Source organism: Pteropus alecto, unplaced genomic scaffold, assembly GCF_000325575.1.
Source record: "Pteropus alecto unplaced genomic scaffold, ASM32557v1 scaffold6, whole genome shotgun sequence".
Lineage (NCBI taxonomy): Eukaryota > Metazoa > Chordata > Mammalia > Chiroptera > Pteropodidae > Pteropus > Pteropus alecto.
This window is the reverse complement of record NW_006437738.1, coordinates 678,806-697,452: the sequence shown is the minus strand read 5'-3', so window position 1 is coordinate 697,452 and position 18,647 is coordinate 678,806. Positions and strand designations below refer to the sequence as shown.

Sequence of the window (18,647 nt, the reverse complement as noted above, 5' to 3'; positions counted from 1 at the left end):
GCTGAGCCTTCCTCATCCTCCAGCCCCAAACTCCGCTTTCTGTTCTTCCTCTCTCACCCTAGCACATTCTTTCTCACTCATCCTCTAACCTTCCATCTTGCCTCCTCCAAGCAGCCTGCCCTGATACACTCCAGATGCTCTTGTAGCCCCCTGCCCCCTGGTGAACATAAGATTCTGGTGATAATATCTTGATTGTTCCTCTCTCTTCTCCTGCAGACCGTCTTTGCCTATTTTACATCTATGCGGCTCCAGCAGTTGGTACTTATTCATTCATTTAACAGATATTCATTGAGCCCTACTGTGTGCTAGGCACTGTGCTAGGCAGAGGGCTGAGAACAAGACAGACTCACAGAGCCTGCAGTCTAATGGATGGGGGATGAGAAGAGAGAACAAAGTAATAAGTAATATAATTTCAGGAGAGTTTAATAAGGAAGGAAAATTAGGTAATGGAATGGAGAGCAATGGGAGGAGGAAGTGGCTGCTTTAGATGAGTGGTTAGGGAGGGCCTCCCTGAGGAGGTGACATTTAAGCTAAGCCTTGAACAAGGAGAAGAGGGAGGCCATGCGGAGATCTGGGGAGGAATGTTCCAGGCAAGGGGGCAGCAGGGGGCCCGTGTGCTTCAGTAGGTGGCGGGGAAGGAGGAGATGAGGACAGAGGGGGCCATAGGGACTGGGACATGATTAGGCTGCTGGGCTTCCCAAATTTTTGAACATGACTCTTGGTAAGAAATACATTTCACAGCACAATCTCAGTTCATGCACATGTGTGTCACTGAAACAAGTTTCAGGAAATGACTCTTCCCCTCACGACGTGTGATGCACGCAGCTCTGTTCTATTCCACTTTTTAAATGTGCTGGTTGCAGTTCACCAAATTGATTTCAGGGTCCATTAGTGGATTGTGACCTGAAGTTTGGTAAATGCTGTTTTAGACCACAGTAAGGAACTTGGGTTTTATTTTTTAAATTATACAGTAAAATGCCTTTTTTTTTTTTGGTATACAGTTCGTGGATTTGGGGGTTTTATTTTAATCACTGGGTACAGAGTGGATGCTCACTGAATATTTGCTGAAATAATGAAGGGGTGGAGTGCTGGAGGAGGCCGATGCGGGGGGATGGGAGGGTTTCTTCTTATTCGAGGGCGGGCAGGCAGGGTTCTGGGCTGCACCTGCCCATGTGGGCAGAGGCAGGGCAGCTCCTTGTCGGCCCAGAGAGCCAGCCCATTTTCCTGAACCCTCAGGCCGCCACCGTCTGGTTCCCTTCGGCCTCCTTACCCAGGGGGGAGGGAAGCTACCCGTCCCGTCACCTACCGGGTGCCGCGACTTCTGTGATTGTGCTGTCGCTTCATTGTTCGCACTGCCCTGAGCAGGAGGAGTCACTGTCCCACTTTGCAGCGGCTCAGTGGGGTTCAGTAGCTTGGGCTCAGCACTCGGCCTGGAACTGGAGGTGTCCCCTGGCCTGTGTGAAGAGGGAGGCTGCTCTGGTCTCACTGCATTGGGACCAAAGGTGATGCCTGTGGACCTCAAATCTCAGGCCAGACTGGGGCTTCCCGCGACTCCAGGGTTTCCACCTGCCTCAGTGTCTCTTTCTTGTCTCTTGGCAGCTGGTGTCTCACCAGCCAGAAAGGGTCTGGCACCCTCCTCCCCACCATCCGAAGCATCTCCTCCAGTGGAACCAGGTTATAGGGCTCAGGTAGGCAGATATCCACGGTGGGCGGGTTGGGTGCGGGTGGAGAGGGTGGCATTGGGGGACAACTGCCATTGCAGAGTTCACAGGGCGCTCTTTCCTTTTCCTGTTGGCTTTGGAAGTAGAATCACAGGTCAGGGTAGGAGGCAGCGTCAGAAGACGCCAGGCCTGGGGAGGGGGCATGGGGCAGTCCACAACACTGGCTTTGCCATCCTGGGACTGACAGGATCTAACAATATGGTCAATGCTCCCTCAATTCCTGTCAAGACAGAGATTTTGACTTCCCGTGGTGTTTGCTTAATCCTCTCGACAAGCCGTGGAGGTCAGTATCATGTGTCCTGATACACAGATGAGAAGACTGAGGCTCAGGCTTGGTCATTTGCCCAAGGTCTCTCAGCTGGGAAGTGGGGGTCACGCAGCCAGTAGCCTGCTCCAAGGTGCTTAGAGGGATGACACCAGCCCTTCACATCCGGATAGCACTTCACAGTGTGCAAACGACTCTCCCACCTGCTTCCATCTGCTCCTTGTCGGAGGCACCGGGCCCAGGGTTGGTGCCCAGTGAGCAGGTGCGGTGCTGAGGCAGGCAGGGGACAGGATTCCAGTTTGCAGGTGGGAACTCAAGGCTCAGAGACACCAACCGCTTGCTCAAGGTCACGGTGCTTAGAAGTAGAGAAACCGGGACTTAAACCTGCTGGGCTCCAGGAGGGGAGGCAGAGAAGGCAGGTGAGGTGAGCCTGAGAGGACAGTCACCTGCTGGGGGCCAACCTGCAGGGACAGGAGAGGGGCAAGAGCAGCCGAGGGGAAGACGTTCTACAGCCAGTAGCTGCCTTTCTGGGGCTGGGGGGGAGGCCCCACAAACTGAAGACAGGACTTCTATGTGTCTGTCCTGACTCAGTGACCTTGAGCAAGTCTTTCCCCATTTCTGGGCTTTAGTGTCCTCGTCTGTGAAACAGTGACACTCTACCACCCTCTGCCCCTCTGGGGCTCTGATGAACTGCATTAGCACTGTGAAGCTCAGGCGCACTTGGGGGACAACAGCCATCAGAGGTGGGGAGCAGGAAGGCTGGTGACCATGCCCCACCCCCAACCTGCTCACCCCATTCACTGCAGGGTGAGGAGCTCTCCTCCAGCTGCCTGTCAGAGCGGGGTGCCCACCGAGCCCCCAGCAGCACCTGCGCGGCCTGCCAGCAGCACGTGCACCTGGTGCAGCGTTACCTGGCCGAGGGCAAGCTGTACCACCGGCACTGCTTCCGGTGAGTGGCTGGGGGAGCCTGGGGGCAGGGGCCTCACCCCTAGCACTCTAGTACCAGGGAGGGAGCGTCCGTGGATTCAGCACCACCATGTGCCAGGCCCCTTGGCAGGCTCTTCATGCTGGAGCATCCTGCTTATCCCCATTTCACTGAGGAGCAAACTGAGACCTAGTGAGGGCACGAGACTTGCTTAGTCACATAATTAGAGACAGAAGTGGGCTGGACTCAGGAGTTCTGCCTTCAGTGCCAGCGCTCTTTGAGGCAAACTACCTGATGATGTATGAGGAGCAAAATAGGCTTTAAATGCCACTGGAAAAAAAAAGGATTAAAAAAGAATCATAGTAACAACTCGCTTTTCTTGTATGGCTCCCAAGGGAAGCCAGGTTTAAAGAAAGTGGAGTAAGAGGCCAGGAAGATACAAATAACTTAGAAAATGTATGAAAACGTTTTATATGTTATAAAAAGAGAGAAAAGAAAATCGAGAAGTCGAGGGGAGCTGGCGACTGAGAGTTGCCAGGTGCATGCGGGGGGGCGGGGCAGGGGCGGGGTGTGGCTGGACCTAGAACCCAGGGACCTGACTGCAGATCTGCAGTGTCCTGGGGGAAAAAGCTCAGGGAGGGGAACCATTACACTGGCACCGGCATATCTGTCCACTAGGGCAGCGTTTTAAAAATTTTTTATATGACCCCCAGTAAGAAATCCATTTGACACTGACCGGTTGTAAATATATACCTGAAATAAAACTTGTATAAATAGATGCGCAACTGGAATTAGAGTTTCATGAAACAAGTGTGATATACTCTGACATTTAATTTAATTTTATTCTATTCCATTAAAAAACAAAAAACAAAAAACAAACCCTGATTGGTTGAAAACTGCTGAATTGATTTCCTGAGTCACTAATGAGTGGCAGCCTGCACACTGGATGGCACTTCTTGGGGGTGACATCTTTGCTTCCTCTTGCAGCATAAACTAAAGGCATGTTTCACAATTTATGTTGCTGATTTCATGTGGTTTTATTCTACTATGATCCTGACAGTTGCCATTTGCCTTTTCCTCTGGGAAGTCCAGAGTATTGAGACAGAATCCAGGCTGGCAGGTGGAAGGACGGGAGGGAGGTAACAGCCTTGGCTGCTGGAGGCGGGGTAGCCAGCGCCTTGGGCCGGGCTGCCGAGCCAGGTCAGATACCCTGTCCCCATTCTCCCTGGCAGGTGTCGGCAGTGCTCCAGCACCCTGCTCCCTGGGGCTTACAGGAGTGGGCCTGAGGAGGGCACCTTCGTGTATGCGGAGCCGTGTGCCAGGCTGGGCCCGGGTGGACGGTCAGGAGCCAAGTCTGGGCCCCCTCCGCAGCCAAAGCAACAGCAAGAAGCAAAGGAAGCAGCAGAAGAAGCCACGGATGTGGAGGAAGGCGGCCCCGGGCCTGGCGCAGCTGCGGGGGCTGAGGTGGACGTGCCCAAGGCCAGCCCCGAGGCCCGGCCCCAGATCCCCGCCAAGCCTCAGGTTCCTGACAAACCCCCGGAGCTGGCCAGCCCCCCGGCGAGCTGCCCCACACCTGCCCCCAGGAAGGTCTCCGAGAGCACAGCCCTGACGCCCCCCACGCCCCGGCCCCGGTCCAGTCTGCAGCCTGAGAACTCGATGGAGCAGGGTGGCAGCAGCGGCCTGGTGAACGGTGAGCAACGGCCCAGCTGGGGCTGGGCGCTCGCTGTGGAGCGTGTGGTGTTTAAACACGTGCACTGGGAACATTAACAGGGCCACCCTGGGTGCCTGTGTGTGCCTCGTGTGGGGGGTGGCTGTTTCTGTGATTATTAGTTTGTGCAACAGATAGTGACTGAGGCCTCTGTGCCGGGCTCTGTTCTCCATGCTAGGGGTACTGGCTGAACCAAAAAGACACTGGTCGTGCCCCAGGCTGCCCTGCGCTGTGTGTGTTGAAGTGTTTGTGTTCTTCTGAGTATCTCATGTGCTTAAGTTTCAGGATGTGTGGCAAGTGCACACCGTGTGTGCCTGTGTCCCTACTGTCTCTGGGACAGACTGTGTATGTCCTGGCCAGTCTGAGTGCACACTCCAGGTGACCTCCCCTCCCATGCCCAGCCCTTGTGCTTGTCGCTTGTCAGTGTCTGGATGTCTGGCAGGGTAGATCTCAGGGGCTGGAGGCAGGGGGCAGGGGAGGGTGTGTCCTTGGTCAGGTGGGCCCCTGGGGGCTCCCTTCAGGCTAGTCCAAACTAGTGGAGACCTCTGCCCCACACCCTCATCACAGGCCCTTCTCAAATGAACTCGCTGCGCTCCCCTGAGCCCACAGAAACAGGCTTCTTGTGACCCGAGATGTGTTGGGTGGACCTGATCATTTGGTTAGGGATGGTGGTTAGGTTAGGGAATACCACGGTGGGGGGTCGGGGGGGAGCCTGGGAGAGAAAGGCTCTGAGTTGTTCAGTTCAGTTCTGTACTCGGGAGGCCTGCTCTAAGCCCAGCCCTGAGCTGGGCACTGGGGGCAGAGATATTGTTCGGATCTGTCCGTGCCTCTCAGGCACTGCCAGTGTCCAGAGGGAGACAGGCACAGACACAGGGGTTTCAGTAGGACTTAGATGCCTGTTAAGATCGGGGGAGCAGAGGCTGTATGGGGTTCACAAAGGGCACTTGGAAGTCAGGGGACAGACTTCCAGGAGGTGACACTGGGGCTGAGTTGTGACAATGTTTCCTATCCACTTTGGGGAAGTGTCTGAGGGGCACTTGGATTCCTCCTCTCAACTGAAGTGCAAATGGAGTCCGGCGCCCTGGCCTTGCCCCTTTGACCTTCTCTACCTGTCACCTTTGGTGCTTATCTAATCTCCCTGAGTGCTGGGCTGGGGAAGTGAGATTGTGCAGGTGCGGTCGACCTGCCAGGTAGGAAGGAAGGGCACTCCTTGGTGAGGTGGGCACTCTGGCTGCCTCTTGGGTGCTCCTCTCTGCTCTCCAGCCCACAGCTGCCCATGAAGGCCTGTCTTACTCTCCTTTCTCATCTAGGAAGACTGCACGAACCCCCTGTCCCCAAGCCCAGAGGGACACCCAAGCTGTCAGAAAGGTATGCTGGCCCTGAGAGGCTTTCAGGGGCCTGGTAGTGGGAATGGGGGTCCCCCTGGGGCCTCTGGGGAGGGGGTGTGAGGCTTTCTACGGGCACATGGCCTACCTCACACCCTCCTGGGCATGGGCAGGGCTCATTTCTGGGGGGGCAGGTTTGCTGTGCTCCCTTCCCCAAGGCCCTTCTTGGAGCCTCTCCTGTGGGCAGCAGTGCTTGATGGAGACTGCCACCTCTGGAGTCCCTTTACCTCTCTGAGCCTCCACCACCTCTGTAGCGTGGGAGACCCAGGTCTGGCTCATAGAGTCGTGAGAATTAGCAGCCAGGTATAAAAGGGCCCAGAAAGGCTTAGCCGTTATGTGGCTCAGGTCTATTACCCTGGGACCCTGCGTCCCAGGCGAGGACACCTGTTTCCAGCCGTTCTTTGGAGCTCTGCTTCTCCTGTGTGTCTGAGCGGAAGCGGTGGGCCACAGCCCAACATTAGTTAATGCTCAGGGAGCACTCGCCGTGTGCCAGGTGCCCACTGGGTCCTTACCGTGACCTTGTGAGGTGAGGCTTCTTGTCTCCATTTCATGGTGGGAGATTGATGCAGAGAGGCCAGGTGACTTTCTCAGTGTCACACAGGGAGCCCCTTGTGGGCCCTTTCCTGGGCTGGGCTAACGGAGGCTGCGTGACGTGAAGGTTTTACCCTCTCTGGGCCTCACGGAGCCCAGCTGGGATGTGACTCTAACAGTCCATTTTAGCCGCGGGCCCAGAGTGGCCCCACTGGGCTGGGGGTGGGAGAGGAGCAAAGTGCAGTTTCTCATTCACTCCCTTTGAAATAGACTCAGAAGCATCCAGAGAGAAGGACAATGTCCTCCTTGCCTCTTAGCAGTTTCTGCCTCTTTCTGCTGCTCTCCAGGACACCCGCCCCCAGGAAGGACCCCCCATGGATCACTCTGGTACAGGCAGAGCCAAAGAAGAAGCCAGCCCCACTGCCCCCAAGCAGCAGCCCTGGGCCTCCATGCCAGCACAGTGGGCGGGCGGAGAATGGAGGCGTAGAGGAGGGCACCCCAAGGAGCCCTGCGGTGGCTGGCCCAGAGCCCAAGCCCTACAACCCCTTTGAGGAGGAGGAGGAGGAGCCCCCGGCTGCACCTAGCCTGGCCACCGGCCCTGCTCAGGCCCACCCGGAGTCCACACCCAAGTCCTTACACCCGTGGTATGGCATCACCCCCACCAGCAGCCCCAAGACAAAGAAGCGCCCTGCCCCCCGAGCGCCCAGCGCGTCCCCACTGGGTGAGTGCCATCCCTGGGAGCTCTCCTGACAGTCGGGACTCTGGGGCGGGGCTCCCGGGTCAGCCCAGGGCCGGGAAGGGGGCGTGGTGCGTGGGATCCCCTCTCGGCCAGCTGCCACGCGTTTCATGTGGACCCTCTCACTTAATGCTGAGCTAACCTGCGAGGCAGGTATCATAGTCCCATCTGCGAGTGAGGAAACAGGCACAGAGAGGGTAAGTGATTGGCCCAAGGCCTCACAGTACTTATGCAGTGGAAGCAGGATTTGGACCTAGGCTCTATGCTCTACGCCTAAGCCTTCGTGATCTACCTCACGGATCTTCTGTGAGAATTAAGTGTATCACCTGGTGAAGCACTTAGCACAGTCAGGCTCACGGAAAGTGTGGGTTAGCTGGACTCTCGTCCCTGTCTAGTCCCTCTCCTCCAGTTGCTGGCAGCCTCGGCCTCTGACCCGGCTCTGTGACTCAGGCCTTGTGACTTTGAGTAGTTCCTTCCCTGTGTCTGTCCTCTGTCCTCCAAATGGAAAATGGTGATGGGTCAGATCCTGGGCATGGTACCCCCTCAACCCAGCACCCCCCCTCTGCTCCAGGAACATTGTACTTTGGGGCTCTCACCAGCTTGTAGTCTTAGGCTCTGGGCCCGGTCACCTTCCACCATGGCTGGGGTCCAGCTGCCTCTGAGACCTCAGTGGGAGCCCCTCAGACAGTGGGGCCAAGAGCACATTAGTGATTATCAGAGGCAGATGCTCAGGTGGTGTGGGGTTCCTGCCTTGGCCCATGCTGGGTCCCTGGGACCCTCTAGCTGAGTGTGGTCAGCCAAGTGGAGGTGGCGGGCGGGTGCGGGACGCAGCCAGTGGCGGGGCTCTGTGTCAGACACAGCTGGGTTCACCCCAGCCCTCACTCGGGCCAGTGCCTCCTCTCTCAGTCTGTTGTCTCATTTGGAAAACACACATGACAATACTTTCAAGCGTAGTAGCCATCACCTGCACGACAATTAAAGTGCAGGGCAGTGCCTGCCCCGAGCCGGCCTCTGTGAGGGCTGCCCGCTCCTGCCCTCACCTGCTGCCCTCCCTCCTACCTCTGCTCTGGGTCAGAGGCACAGGAGAGGCCAGTCTTGATTATGTCTGTGCCCTCCCCTCCTCTGGCAGATTTGCCATTTAAATTCGGCTTGGCTTTGGGTCAGATGAGACATGGGAGAAGTGGAGGTGGCAGCCATGCTGGTTGAGGAAGTGAGGGTGGGTTGTCTGGGCCCTGGCTTCGTCTGGACGTGGAAGGACACGGGTTTCCAAGAGTGAAGCGTGTTAGGTGAGGCCGGAAGCTCTGACCGTGCCCCCTCATTCGTGCGTCCACTCGCTCATCTGTTTGTACAGCTCTCCACGCTTCCCGTCTCTCACGCTCGGAACCACCCTCAGCTACCCCATCACCAGCCCTCAGCGTGGAGAGCCTGTCATCCGAGGGTTCCAGCCAGACCCCCAGCGGGGAGCTTCTGGAGCCACCTGTTGTGCCTAAGAGCTCCTCAGAGCCTGCTGTTCATGCCCCTGGCACCCCTGGGACCTCTGCCAGCCTCTCTGCCAACTCCTCCCTGTCCTCCTCTGGGGAGCTGGTGCAGCCCAGCATGGACCAGACACCTCAAGCCAATCCTGGCCTTGCCCCCAGTACTAGGGGCAGCCCAGGGTCCCAGCCAGCCAAGCCCTGCAGTGGTGCTGCCCCCACCCCTCTCTTGTTGGTTGGAGAAAAGAGCCTCGTGCCTTCCTCTGGAACCTCATCCCCACAGCTCCAGGTAAAGGTGAGTGTGTCACCCTCACTAAAAGCTGCCATCCTGCCTAGTGGATGAGGGCGGGGATGAGGGATCTGGTCTCAGGGGAGGAATGTCCAGGGCCTTCCATCTTTGCTGGCCTCTGACTTCTTGACTGACCTTGGCCATGTCCATCTACCATGCACCACTCCATTCACTGAGGTACAGAGCCTTTCATCCATCCTTCCATCCATTGGCCAGACCTCCCATCATTTATCTAGTCATCTCTCCACTCGCCTGGCCCTCCGTGCATGGATGCATTCAGGCACCTGTTTACCTGCCTGTCCCCAGCCACCATCCATCAGCAGCACATCCTTCTGTCTGCCCGTCCATTCACAGAGGCCCTGTTTATGCCAGAGGCCCCTTCCCAGGCCCGCTCTGCACTCTCTATCTTCTTGGGGGTGGAGTGGACATGAGGTGACTGTCCTAGGGAGTTCGTTTTCCAGATGACCTTTGTGGGCTGTTTGCACACTTGTTTCCATCTCACGCCAGGAACTGGGGGTCACCAGGGGTCAAGACATTCCTCTGGGCATCTAGTTCCCAAGGGGGCGTCTCTTGCAGCCACAGCCCGTTTGGGTCACCAGGTTCAATCACCCACTTTTGCCCACTTTTACCCCACACTCTGCAGCCCTTTGAAGGCTTAAGGCTCGTCCAGCCCTGGTGGAGGTGGCAGCTGTTCACCTGGGCTGCTGTGGTCATGGCCTGGCCTGACAGGATAGGCTGGGTAGGGGGCTGAGCTGGTGGTCCAGTGGCTCCCCATGTGCCTTTCAGATAACCTTCCCTGTTAACCTTCCCCGTCAGGACAATGGCCTCCTGTCCAGCTTTGCCACCCAACTGCTGTGAGACCTTGAGAAGGCCTCGCCCCTTCTAGGGGCCTTAGCTGGCTCCGAGAAGCCCCAGGGTTCCTTGGTGGTGGGAGGTTGGGGAGGGGCTGACTTTGGACAGCTACCCTGCTGGCAGCTTATTCAAACACTTGTTTTCTGTCCTGGGGATATGTTTGTAAAAGGTCTTTGAAGTTGGGTGGCTAAGAAAAGGCAAAGGGGCTAGTTTTTCAGGCTGTTGGGCCCTACTGGGCCCTTCTGGATGTGCGGCAGAGCCCCAAGTGGGCTTTTTCTGGGGCGCCCCCTAGCCCCAAGATTAGGAGAGAATCCCAGAGGCAATAGGGCCAGGAGACAGGGGTCTTGGGTGGTACTGCCCTGTGGGAACCAAACCTCGTCTCCCTGCCCTGCCGGGACTCGCAACTATGGGCCTGAGAGAATCTCTCCCGGGCTGGTGCAGGGGAAGTGAGCAGGACTCCCTCCTGCCTCCCCCAGCTGCTGGGAGAAAGCTGGGTAAACACTCAGAAGAGCTCTCCACAGCCTCAAGTGAGGCCTCTTCATCGAGGCCTTGGAGTACTCTTGAGCGCCAGCTGGATGCCCTGGGGTCGTGATGATGCACCTGTTTCCAATGAGCTGGGGAAAGTGATTGGAGGACGTTGGTGTTGTCCCTGTGGCAGGCAGGTCCCTTTCCCAGTGCTGGGCTGCCCGGCTGTGCTGGCCTCAAGAGGGCAGGGCTCTCCCCAAAGGGACAGAAAGATGCAGGGCTCTGGGCACAGAGAGAGGGGCATCAGAGGACAGGGGTCTTTCCTGGGCAGGGAGGGAGCTACCCTTCTCCATCTGCTGGGCAGATGGAGGTGGAATCCCTGCTTTCGGACTTCCTGGCTGTGTGACGCTGGGCAAGGAGCTGTACCTCTCTGAGCCTGAATGTGCCTGTAGGAGAAAGGGTGGTTGTGAGGCCTGAATGAGCTACACTATAGCTCTGTCTGGCCTGAAAATCCATGTCCACTGTCCCCAGTACTGGGTGACTGTTGTGCCCTGAAACAGATTCTTACCCTAGCTTGGGCCATCGGGAAGTACATGACCTTGAGCCAATTACTTAAACTGTCTGAACTTGAGTTTTAGCTGTCAAATGGGCATTACAATTCATATCACTTTGGGAGCCATGTGAGAATTCAATAAGAACATAGAAAAGTCTCCAGCCCAGCAACTGCACAGGGGAGGTGCTGGGAAATAGGAATGTTTGTTGAATGACAGTGCATCGGGGGCTGGATGCTGGGAGATTCTCTGCCTGGGCCCTCCGCCCCCTTCCTTTGGGGTCTAGCCTGCTTTCCATAGTCCCACGTGATGAGGCTACTGGAGTCTTACTGCCCACTCCACAGACTTATCCTCTGTCATGTTGCCCTGCCTTTAGTCTTCCTGCAAGGAGAATCCTTTTAACCGGAAGGCATCACCCACAGCATCCCCAGCCACAAAGAAAGCCACCAAGGGATCCAAGCCAGCGAGGCCTCCTGCCCCAGGACACGGCTTCCCGCTCATCAAGCGGAAGGTACCAGCTCGGAGCTCCCAGACTGCCTGCGCCCGGCCCCTCGGTAGCTTCAGGCTCCCCGTGGGACATTTCAAGAGGATGGGTTGTCTGGGCAGCTGCCCTCAGATGTCGGAGAGGGGGCACTTGGGTGACCCAGCTGGAAGGTTTAACTTGCAGCCAGAGGGATTTCTAGCAGATCAGCTGTTCTCAAGCAGGAGCGATGGGTGGTGCATTTAACTTGTTTCTAATAATAGTTCAAGGATCAAAGCACTCACATGATGCACTTGTAGTTAAATAGATTAGAGAGTTCTCAAGTTTATCTTTCTAATGGGGTCACTCTCACAATGGGATATCACTTCTGGAGTGGCAGAGAAGGGGGCAGGGTTGCCACGAGAGGCAGGGAGTCGTGCCTCCCTCTGGGTGTGTCTGTGCTGGGGCCAGGGGCATGGAGCGGTTGTGGCTGTCTCCACACCGACCCTTCCCCACACTGGGATCCTGCATCTGGCCCCACTGGGCTGTGGGACAGAGCTGGGGCCCTGGGCCCATGGTGGCCAGTGCTGGCTGGAGAAATGGCAAAGCTCCTGGCAGCAGGCAGGCAGAAGGAGAGGGCAATGTCCTTTTGGTGACCGGGGTGCTGTCGAGCAGGTCCAAGCTGACCAGTACATCCCCGAGGATGACATCCACAGGGAGGTGGACACCATTGAGCGCCAGCTGGATGCCTTGGAACACCGTGGGGTCCTGCTGGAGGAGAAGCTGCGAGGCGGAATGAACGGTGCGGAAGCTCCTGGGAGGGCCTGGCAGGCGGGACCTTGGGGTAGGGGGGAGCCTCTCGCCCTGGGGGAGTGGGACCTTGGGGTGGGGGGACCCTCTCGCCCTGGGGGAGTGGGAACTGCTGCCAGCCCTGGCCTCAGTGGGCATCTGGCTTCCAGAGAGCCGTGAGGACGACATGCTGGTGGACTGGTTCAAGCTTATCCACGAGAAGCACCTGCTGGTGCGGCGGGAGTCCGAGCTCATCTATGTGTGAGTCCTCCCTGCCCTGGGCTCCTCCCCTTCCTGGAATCTGTGGACCTTAGAACAGAGAGTCCCTCTGTCTTCCTTCCTTCATCACGGACGCGCAGGCCAGGGCAGCTGTGCGTGGGGCCGGATTAATAGCTTATTCCCACCCTCTAGCTTCAAGCAGCAGAACCTGGAACAACGTCAGGCGGACGTGGAGTATGAGCTCCGGTGCCTTCTCAACAAACCAGGTGAGTGCAGCCTCGTGCGTTCCTTGGGCACCTGCCCCAGGGACTGGTTCTTCCCCTCCAGGCTGGCAAGTGGACAGATAGAACCCCTGATGGGGACACACAGGCAGACTCTGGAGACAGGGTCAGAGGAGAGGGCCTGGAGGTGTCGTCTGGGCTAACAGGCTTGAGCCACAGTGAGAGAGGGAACAGCATGGCCAGCATGGGAATGTGGACACACAGGGCGTTGGGGATGACAGGCTCACAGGGAGCCTCAGGCTCAGGAACAGACCACCTGTGGCTGTCGCCTCTCCCAGAACATGTGGGTGGGCTGGTTCCCAGCGGGGAGGAGCTTCGGGCCCCAGGGCTGCTCTGATAAGTAGGTGACAGCAGAGGCCTCTCAGAGGCAGCTGTGGACTCACAGCCATCAGGCCAGAGCATGGCAGGACATTACGTTAGGGGTAAGGTTAGGCAGAGGGACCCATGCATGCTAGGAGTGACTTAGAGTGACTCTGGAAGCGAGGGACAGGACAGACTCAAGTGATGGAGGGGCAGCAGGAAGGGTTGGGCTTGGAGACAGTCCTGTGTTCAGCCACCAACATGCCAGTGGACGGGGAGGGTAGGCCGGTTTCTCAGGCTCACTGAGCCTCAGAGGCTTCAGGTGTAAGACAGGCGAGGCAGAGCCCGTTGGTGGTAGAGCTGAGCTTTGGTTCCTGGCTCTGGCCTGTGCCCATCCCTGCACACACACAGTCAATGAAGATACGGTATCCTGGGAAGTTGGGAGGCTGGATGAGAGCCAGAGGCAGGAGGGTCCATGGGGAAGCCATAGAAAGACCTAGCTTTCTGTTACTGTCTGTTTCACTCCCAAATCTCGGGGAGGCTGGGATGTGGCTGCCACTCAGAGGGAGCCACAGAGACACCCTGTGGCCGAAGTGGGCACAGCCGCTGTGTACCCGAGGCCAGCCTGGCCTTACTGTGTGGCTTCTCTAGCTCTCTGCATGGTGGCAGCACATCCTGGGCTTGTCAAATGTTGCTTTTGCGGGGCGAGACTGATTTACGAGGCCCCCAAAGTGGGTTGGACCCATATCTACCATAAGGGCTGTAGCTGGGGAGTATCAGGCTGCCCAGGCTCGAATACTGGCTCCACCCTTGCTGCGTGACACTGGTCAAAAACTTAACTTCCCCGAGCCTCAGTTTCCCCACATGTAGATCGGGGTCATAACTTGTCTAGGACCCAGATTTGGGATGTGGCAGAGTAGGACTTGAACTGGGATGGTGACTCTGAAGCCCATGCTGTCCCTAGAACTATGCTGGGCCATCTGCCCCTGAGTTTTGACTAGGTGAGGTGGTAGGGGGTTGGGGCATGGCCGAGGGGGACTCAGGATGCTTATTTTGAGACAGAGAGGCCTTTTGTGGCAGATGTTGTGGAGGGAAGGCCAAGTGTGGGCATCCATCCTCTGGGAGCCTGAGGGCTGGGTGAGAGGGCAGGTAGGGCCTGAGGGTGGTCTTCAGGGTTTTTGAGAGGAGGCTGGAGGAACAGCAGGTGTATGAGACATCAGGGACACTTCCTGGCTGGTCTCCCTGTCCCCAGGGTCCCTCTAGTCTACCCTTCTTCATGGCATTAAAGTCCCAGTATGCCACGTGGGTCACGCTGCTTTTCCTGCATGAGGACCGTTGGGGTTCCCTTTTCTTTCCCCACCCCTGCCCACTCTGGCCAGCCAGCCCGCCCTCGGAGGCTCTCAGTGAGCCCAGCCCAAGTCCTGCCTCCTTCAAGAAACTACCTTGAACATTTACTGAATGAATGAATAGATGACCAAAGCAGGAAGCCGTCCAGCATGCGCTGGTCTCTCCTCTCAGAACAGGTGTGCTGGCCTTCCCAGAAGGGTGTTTTTGGTAGGCAGCCTAGTATCCTTAGTCTCTTCTATAATAATCTTCATTTCTCCAAAAACTTGTAATCCGCACCCATCTGGGCCCCCGCTTCCTATCCTCAGAGGGTCTAGCGTGGCACTTAGCACTTAGGTGTTGCTTCCTGGCTTCCTGGGAAGGAGGGTTTTCCTCCCACTCACATTCCCAACTTTTCTCCTTGGGCAGAAAAGGACTGGACAGAGGAGGACCGGGGCCGGGAGAAGGTGCTGATGCAGGAGATTGTAACCCTCATTGAGCAGCGCAATGCCATCATCAACTGCCTGGATGAGGACCGGCAGAGGTGATATGGCTGGGTCCCCTTGGGGGCCTCCTTGGGGGATCCTTGGGGGAAGGGCCCGGAGCAGGTCAGGCCGGCCCTGCCCTCGCTGCCAGCGATCCCAACCTGTGAGGAGTTGGAGGCGGGAAGGGACCGAGAGATTTTCTTGTCCTTTCTCCTGTGAGACCCTCAGCTTCCATTTCTTGTTTTAGGGAGGAAGAGGAAGATAAGATGTTGGAAGCCATGATCAAGAAGAAAGGTGAGGCCCCCTCCTGGGACTCTGGCCCACTTGGACTCCTGGAGGGTGGGGGACAGGTTGAAAAGAGGGTTGGAGCTGGCGCCACAGGGATGGTGTGTGACAACTCTCAGCTGTTTTGGTTGCTAGGAAGGCCGCGTGTAGCAAGGCAGGCCAGCCTATAACCACGAAGGCTGTGGCCGGGGCTCGGAGGGTGGGCGTGGGATGCCCTGGTGCCCACGGGGAGGTTTGTGGGGTACAGAGCATTTTCCCAGGATGGTTTGCCTTGCGCTGTGCATTCCTCCTTGAGATCTACCGCTGGTCTTGGAGGGGTCTGTGGGCTCAAGTCACAGTGCCTACTGGGAATAAGAGAGTTCCCAGAACAGTTAAAAGAGCACTGGACCGGGAGTCAGGAGACCTGGGTTTAATCTTCGTTCCACCCGTGACTCATTTTGTGGCCTCGTGGTTAAGTCTGGACTCCACTCAGACTGCCCGGGTTCCAGTCCCAGCTCTGGTGCTTACTAATGGGATACCTGAGCCAGCTACTCACCCTCTAGGCCTGACTTTCCTTGTCTGCAGAATGGGGGTGGTAGAGGCCCCCACCTCCCAGGTGTGTGCTGAGGACTGCTGGGACAACGTGTAAAGCACTTGGCTCACGGCCTCGCACCTACAAAGAGATCAGTTGGTGTCAGTCTATTTCAAACCCACATTTTCCTCATCTGCAAAATTAGAGGCTGGGAGAGATGATTTCTGAGGTTTCTTCTAGCTGTGACAGTCACTGTTTGTGTTGGAACCTACTGAGCTGTGAGCACCAGCCCGGGGCATCATCATTTTAAAGATAAATGTATGCCAGGCTTCAGAGTTCCCAGATGGCTCTCCTGCCTTTATCTCAGATCCTGCCAGAACACTGGGGAGAGTATGGTTCCCATTCTATAGATTAAGAACTGGAGGCTCAGAGGGGTGGAGGGTGACGTGTCCGGGGTTCCCCAGGGAGAGGGGCTCGAGCTGGGCTGAGCCCCTCCCAGAGGCACTCTCAGACCTCTGTCACTACCCCTGGCCTCTTCCTGCACCATGTCGTTAAGACTCCCCTTTCTCTCCGGCAGAGTTCCAGAAGGAGGCTGAACTCGAGGGCAGGAGGAAGGGCAAGTTCAAGACCATGAAGGTGCTGAAGCTGCTAGGAAACAAGCGTGACACCAAGAGCAAGTCCCCCGGGGACAGGAGCTAACAGCCAGGGGCTTCCACCCACCCCCTCCCGGCTCAGGCTCTGGGCTGTGCCCCGCTGGAGGGGGCACCCTACTTCCCTTCAGGACCAGTTGAGAGGAAAGATGACTTAAGGGGAGGGGGCCTCCGGGTGACGGCCTCTCCCTCCTCAGGGTCCTCTGGCTGGTCTGGGCCAAAGAGTTTTCTTCCCTCTTCTCTGAGCCACAGGCATCTGTGGCTCAGCCCTTCCCAGTCTGGTTCCGATGACTCCAGATGCTGTGATGGGCCCAAGGAGCAAGCGGGGTCCTTGGTCTAGGGAGCAGCAGTGGCCAAGCACACCCGCCCCTCGTCTCGCCCGGCCCTTGCCGTGACAGGCAGCTCCTTGGTCCTTCTCCCTTCTGTGTGAGGTCCAGATGGGGCCTCAGAGTTGTCAGAGTTCTGACCTGAGGCTCCTTCCACCCTTGAGGTCTGCCCGTGGTGGCCTCTGGCCTGGCGTCCTGCCCTGAGGGTTCTTTCCCTCCTGGCAGGCCAGAAAGCAGAGCTTGGCTGCCCTGGCTTCTTGGTGCCACGGCCCTGGCTTCTTCCTGCCCTGGCTCCGAGTCTCTGTCTTCCTTTCCGGGGCAGGCGGCCCTGAACCTGTTTCTCCTCATTCAGGAGCTGTATTTATGAAGTCTCTGATTCGGTTTGGGTTGGTTCCTGTGTCCTCTGACATGAATGGGCCTGATGGACAAAACCCTCCCTCTGTACTCTGTCCCTTGAAGTTCTCGGTACTTCCTTCATCTTCCTCGCTCTCTAGGAAACCGCACCAGGACAGGGGCCTCTGATAGCCACGCTGGGCGGGTGGGTTCCCCCGTGCTGAGGCTGGCCCCAGTTGCAGTTCTGGTCCCTAATTATCAGCCAAAGGGGGGTACGCTTTACGTAGGTGCTAATCATGGTTGTTTAACACACTGTAGTCTGACCCCTCATTGAGGCTCCCTGCGCCCAGAGGGAGGGGATAGTGGGCCTGTTCCTGTGTGTGGTCGTCACCAGTCTGCTCATACTCGTCTGTTGTTCATTCTTTCCCGGCTTGTTCCCACTGAAGGACTGATGGCCACTCGCCCCTTTGGAATGGCTGTGGGAGAGGAGCTGATGGGGACAATGCCTTTTTCCCAGGGACTGTGCCCAGCAACTCTTGGTCAAAGCACTATTGCTATAAGCTATTTCTGGGGCTGCTCTAGGGCCCCCTTCCCTCAGCACACTTCTGGGGAAAGATCGCACTGTATTAACTCACGAGGATTTCCTCACCACCAATAAATGGAGACGACCGCATTGCCGTGCCCTGCAGACGTGGGTGCTTTTCCCTTGGCCACATTTGCCTTCTTTCCTGCCTCTGCTGCACCTTGTGGCCAGGCATCTCTGGTGGCCCAGGAGGGCCATGTAGGGGCTGTCCACTGACAGGGGCTCTGGCCCTCGCCGCCGGCCATCGGGCAGGACTCCCACCTCTGCAGGGAGGCGGCTCCGGCACCCGCGTATCCCCTGCTGTCTCCTTCCAAACGTGCCTGTAGGCCTTGAGTTGGGGTCACCGACTCCAGGGCCTTTCAAGGACCAGGACACATGAACCAGGGATGGCTCCATCAGGGGTCTTGTGTCGGGAGACTCAGGTGGTGGGGACTGGGGTGAACTGGGGTGTCTATGCCACAACTAAAGGGGGAAGTTCTTCCTTAAGTCAACTGGAGCCTGTGGCCCAGTGTGACGACCTCCCATTTTTTCCAAAGAAGCTAGAAATCCACACCGTGTGTGTGCGTGATTTGTAGATGTTGGCCACTAATCTGAATTTAAATCAAGCGTAGGCTGAATTTACCCCGGGGTTCTCCAGTGTGCTGCCACTGGGCCATGTGGTGGGGCCTGTGAGGTAGAACCAGCTTTCCTCACCCCGCCACATCCTCTGCCCTCAGGTTTCGGAGGGTGTTTGGGCACAGGCTTCCTATGGAATGTTTCTGGGCCAGCCCTGGATCTGGCCCTCGACGCTCATCTGTTTGAGGCTGCAGGCGGTGTTTTATCCTGCAAACCAGGACTTGGGTCATATGGCCTGTAGGATTATATGAATCCCTCCAGGTAGGAGAGTTGGTTGACATTTCCAAAATATTTTGGTCTATGGGGATGGGAGCATGACAGAATGCAGGAGAACGTAAGGCTCGTGGTTGTCAGAAGAAATGGGGATTGCCATGTGCTGTGTGCCAGGCCCGGGGGCTGCGCTCGTGGGCAGATGCCTCCTCAGCAGCCTTTTGAGGCCGCGCCTCACGGATGAGAATCAGAGCTGAGGCTGGGGCTTGCCCAGGCCCATGGAGCATGGGCCAGTACCGGTGCTGCAAAGCCAGGGCTCTCTGGACCCCTCCCCGCCTTTAGGTGTCCTCCCATGGGCCCTGGGTTTAGTGGAAGGA

At 57.2% G+C, this 18,647-nt stretch overlaps 1 protein-coding gene across 2 annotated transcripts in view; it reads left to right on the top strand.

The window, feature by feature from the left end:
- MICALL1 (MICAL like 1) overlaps positions 1 to 17,550 on the top strand; it is a 24,340-nt gene extending 6,790 nt beyond the window's left edge. The window contains exons 4-16 of one of the 2 annotated variants that reach the window (XM_015591616.2): positions 1,600 to 1,688; positions 2,793 to 2,935; positions 4,144 to 4,601; positions 5,930 to 5,987; positions 6,883 to 7,256; positions 8,623 to 9,038; positions 11,277 to 11,411; positions 12,036 to 12,162; positions 12,320 to 12,410; positions 12,561 to 12,634; positions 14,702 to 14,816; positions 15,005 to 15,051; positions 16,131 to 17,550. In XM_015591616.2, the coding sequence (XP_015447102.1) occupies positions 1,600 to 1,688; positions 2,793 to 2,935; positions 4,144 to 4,601; positions 5,930 to 5,987; positions 6,883 to 7,256; positions 8,623 to 9,038; positions 11,277 to 11,411; positions 12,036 to 12,162; positions 12,320 to 12,410; positions 12,561 to 12,634; positions 14,702 to 14,816; positions 15,005 to 15,051; positions 16,131 to 16,252 (2,249 nt within the window). In that variant the 3' untranslated portion in view covers positions 16,253 to 17,550. The remainder of the gene's footprint in view (positions 1 to 1,599; positions 1,689 to 2,792; positions 2,936 to 4,143; positions 4,602 to 5,929; positions 5,988 to 6,882; positions 7,257 to 8,622; positions 9,039 to 11,276; positions 11,412 to 12,035; positions 12,163 to 12,319; positions 12,411 to 12,560; positions 12,635 to 14,701; positions 14,817 to 15,004; positions 15,052 to 16,130) is intronic. The other variant, XM_025048837.1, reaches the window with a different exon arrangement.
- Positions 17,551 to 18,647: the final 1,097 nt, after the last annotated feature.